The sequence below is a fragment of the Kryptolebias marmoratus genome, linkage group LG14 (assembly GCF_001649575.2).
Source record: "Kryptolebias marmoratus isolate JLee-2015 linkage group LG14, ASM164957v2, whole genome shotgun sequence".
Classification (NCBI taxonomy): Eukaryota; Metazoa; Chordata; class Actinopteri; order Cyprinodontiformes; family Rivulidae; genus Kryptolebias; species Kryptolebias marmoratus.
The window spans coordinates 2,149,991-2,153,172 of NC_051443.1; the positions used below are offsets into that span (position 1 = coordinate 2,149,991).

General features: G+C 52.5%; 1 protein-coding gene across 1 annotated transcript in view; it reads right to left on the reverse strand.

Annotated features, from left to right (window-relative positions):
* The window catches only part of kiaa0319l (KIAA0319-like ortholog), a 29,398-nt gene that overhangs the window by 2,860 nt on the left and 23,356 nt on the right, over positions 1–3,182 (reverse strand). Inside the window, exons 11-19 of the mRNA XM_017439071.3 lie at positions 3,145–3,149; positions 2,827–3,099; positions 2,607–2,758; positions 2,032–2,170; positions 1,349–1,508; positions 1,138–1,280; positions 900–1,022; positions 721–811; positions 551–642 (exon numbers count right to left, since the gene is read on the reverse strand). Of these exons, the coding sequence (XP_017294560.3) occupies positions 551–642; positions 721–811; positions 900–1,022; positions 1,138–1,280; positions 1,349–1,508; positions 2,032–2,170; positions 2,607–2,758; positions 2,827–3,099; positions 3,145–3,149 (1,178 nt within the window). The remainder of the gene's footprint in view (positions 1–550; positions 643–720; positions 812–899; positions 1,023–1,137; positions 1,281–1,348; positions 1,509–2,031; positions 2,171–2,606; positions 2,759–2,826; positions 3,100–3,144; positions 3,150–3,182) is intronic.

The window sequence follows — 3,182 nt, forward strand, 5'->3', positions numbered from 1 at the left end:
GGAGGAGGAAGGAGGGAGGAAGGAAGAGGAGGAGGAGGGAGGAGGAGATGGAGGAGGAAGAGGAGGAGGAGGAGTGAGGGAGGAAGGAGGAGGAAGGAGGGAGGAGGAGGAGGAGGGAGGGAGGAAGGAGGAGGAAGGAGGAGGAAGGAGGGAGGGAGGGATGGATGGAGAAGGAGGAGGAGGAGGAAGGGAGGAAGGAGGAAGGAAGAGGAGGAGGAGGGAGGGAGGGATGGAGAAGGAGGAGTGAGGGAGGAAGGAAGGAGGTAGGAAGAGGAGGAGGAGGAAGATACAAAGCGTTAAAATGCATCATGTTCATGTTTTTAATAAAATCAGGGAAACTTTCCTCTAAATGTTTTCTCTGAATCAAAGTCAGATAAAAGTTTCCGAACATGAACTCAGCTGTTCTCCACGTCTGAACAACTGATTTTAAAAGCTTAACAAAAACACAGAAACTGAGTGAAGATAATCTACAGATGACCTTTGACCTTTGACCTTTGACCTTTGACCTGCTAACTGAGGCCTGCAGAGGCTGAATGTGAGCCTTGCTCACCGGCTCGCGGCAGCTGGAGCTCCAGACCGTCGCGCTCGTCGGCTTCCAGCATCTTATATCGACTTTTACTCCTCCGGGCTTTGCTCCTACGCCTTCCAGGAGACACAAACAGCAGCCGTCAGCAGGAGGCAGGTGCACGCCTCCCATTCGCCCAAACGTCCGGAACTCACCTGTTGCAGCAGCAAACAGTCAGCCAGACAACCGTCGCCACGGAAACCACCATCATAAAGGAAGCTATGGTGACGTACAGCACGCTCCACTCTGAGGACAGAACCAGGGAGTGACCACGGCGTCAAAATGTTCCTCCTGCTCCTCCCTCCCTCCCTCCTCCTCCCCCCACCCCCCTCACCACAGTTGCTCTCTGCATCTCCGAGTTGAGCTCTGATGAAGTTCTCCATCCAGAAGGGATGACACACGCAGCTCCGGGTGAACGGGTCGCACTCGCCGTGACCCGAGCAGTTCATCTGACAAACTGAGGAAGACGAGGAGGAAGAGTTAGAGACAATCAGACCGCAGCGCGTCACAGAGACACGGCGGATCTGGAAACAGAGTTTAGAGCGATGAAGCTTCCTTCCTCAGATCCTCACCGACGGTGTCGACGCGTCGAGCCTTGAAGATCAGGAAGTCGTTCTTCTGTTTGCGCAGTTTGTTTCGAAGGCTGAGCGCGACGCTGCGACCCGACAGAGGAGGTCGGTCCGGTCCGCCCGACACCAGGAACACCAGCCGCGTGCTGAGGAAGAGGAGGAGTGCAGTAAATGTTTCTTCTGACGTGAAGTGTAAAGATGGAGGCGGACTGACCTGCGCTCGTTAAAGGCGCTGATCTCCCTGACGATGATGTCGCTGTCGAGCACGCCCAGCAGAACCCCGACCTGACGGAGCAGCATGTCCCGCTGGCGCTGAGAGACCTGCGACACCGGCACCTCCATCAGCAGCTCCACCAGGTCCCGCTCCCACAGGTCTGACAGGAAAACACAGGTGAGCGGAGATGACCTCACTTCCTGTTCTCCGCTGCTTCCAAAGTCCAAACAGCTCAAAGATAATAAAAGAATAATTTTTATGTTTCTTCATTTACAACATTTCTGTAAATATCCAGATAAATATTGACTAAAATTAAATTATTATTATTTTATTTCATCTCTTCCTTCTCAGGTTTAAACCTGATGTCTGTTTGTATCTGTTTGACATCTTTAGGGACATTTCTGTTATTTCTGTCTTAGGGCTCAGTTATAGCTGTGCTTCAGGGTGTCCTGCACGACTCCGTGCAGGACCCCGTGCAGGACCCCGTGCACGAGCCCGTGCACGACCCCGTGCACAACGTGCGAACCTGAGGTGTAGGAGCACGACCACATGCCGTGACACGGCGTTGGGTCTTCACGCAGTGTTCACTGTGTCAAGTATAAAGCTGGCTTTCTGAGGCCCTCCTGTACTGTCATGTTGCTTCAGCAGTGTGTGTGTGTGTGTGTGTGTGTGTGTGTGTCTACCTGCTCGGACCTCCACCGCTCCTCGGTCGGAGCTGCTCTGACCTTTGCTGTCGGTCACAGTCAGGGTGAACATGTACTTTCCCTCCACCAGGTTTCCCAGGAACAGAACCGCCTGGTGGTCCGAGTTGTTCAGAACATCCTGAGTTAAAAACCAGAAAGGTTTAAGGTTCTGCTGCACAGGGTGGAGACACGAAGACACGAAGACACAAAGACACGAAGACACAAAGACAAACTGAGGAAAGACCCAAGTCCCCACTGAACTAAAGCTGTTTTTATTTAGGATAAATGTGAAAAATGTAGGAAAAACATGGAGGGTTCTTCTTTTACTGTTCCTGGAGATTCATTTATATCAAACTGATGTATTTATATGAAACTGAGATCAATTAATATGAAACTGATGTATTTATATGAAACTGAGATCAATTAATATGAAACTGATGTATTTATATGAAACTTGGCTGCTGTAGGAACCCGGTTCGGTTCTAACGAGATAAATCTTTTTCTTCCGCAGACACTAACAAAGATCTCGTTCTTGTTTCTGTAGACGGACGGTTCTGACCCGGGTTTAGTCTCACCCCGGCTGCAGGACTGCTGTCGTCTCTGGTCCACAGGAAGCTGACTCCACCTTTGTCATCGGTGGAGTGAGACCCGTCCAGAACCGCGGTTCGGACCGGCAGAGAGACGGGCGGACTGGACAGGACCCGGGCCACAGGCGGCTGGTCTTCCTCTGAAGACGAGAACATGGTGAGGTTCAGGTTCCGTGTTCCGTCTCTGATGAAGATGATGAAGACGTACCTTCTCTGACGATGACCTTCACCGTGTCGCTGCTCTGCAGATTCCTCTCGTCCGTCACGGTCAGCGTGAACTTGTATGAGCCGACCTCCAGACCCGTCACCACGGCAACAGCACCGTCTGCGTTTTCAATCTTCACCCCATCAGGACCGCTGGAGGAGGAAGAGGAGGCAGCAGACAGAGAGGACGAGACAGAGAGGAGGAGGAGGAAGAGGAGGAGACAGAGAGGAGGCAGAGAGGAGGAGACAGAGAGGAGGAGACAGAGAGGAGGAGACAGAGAGGAGGAGACAGAGAGGAGGAGACAGAGGAGGACAGAGGGGAGGAGACAGAGGAGGACAGAGGGGAGGCAGCAGACAGAG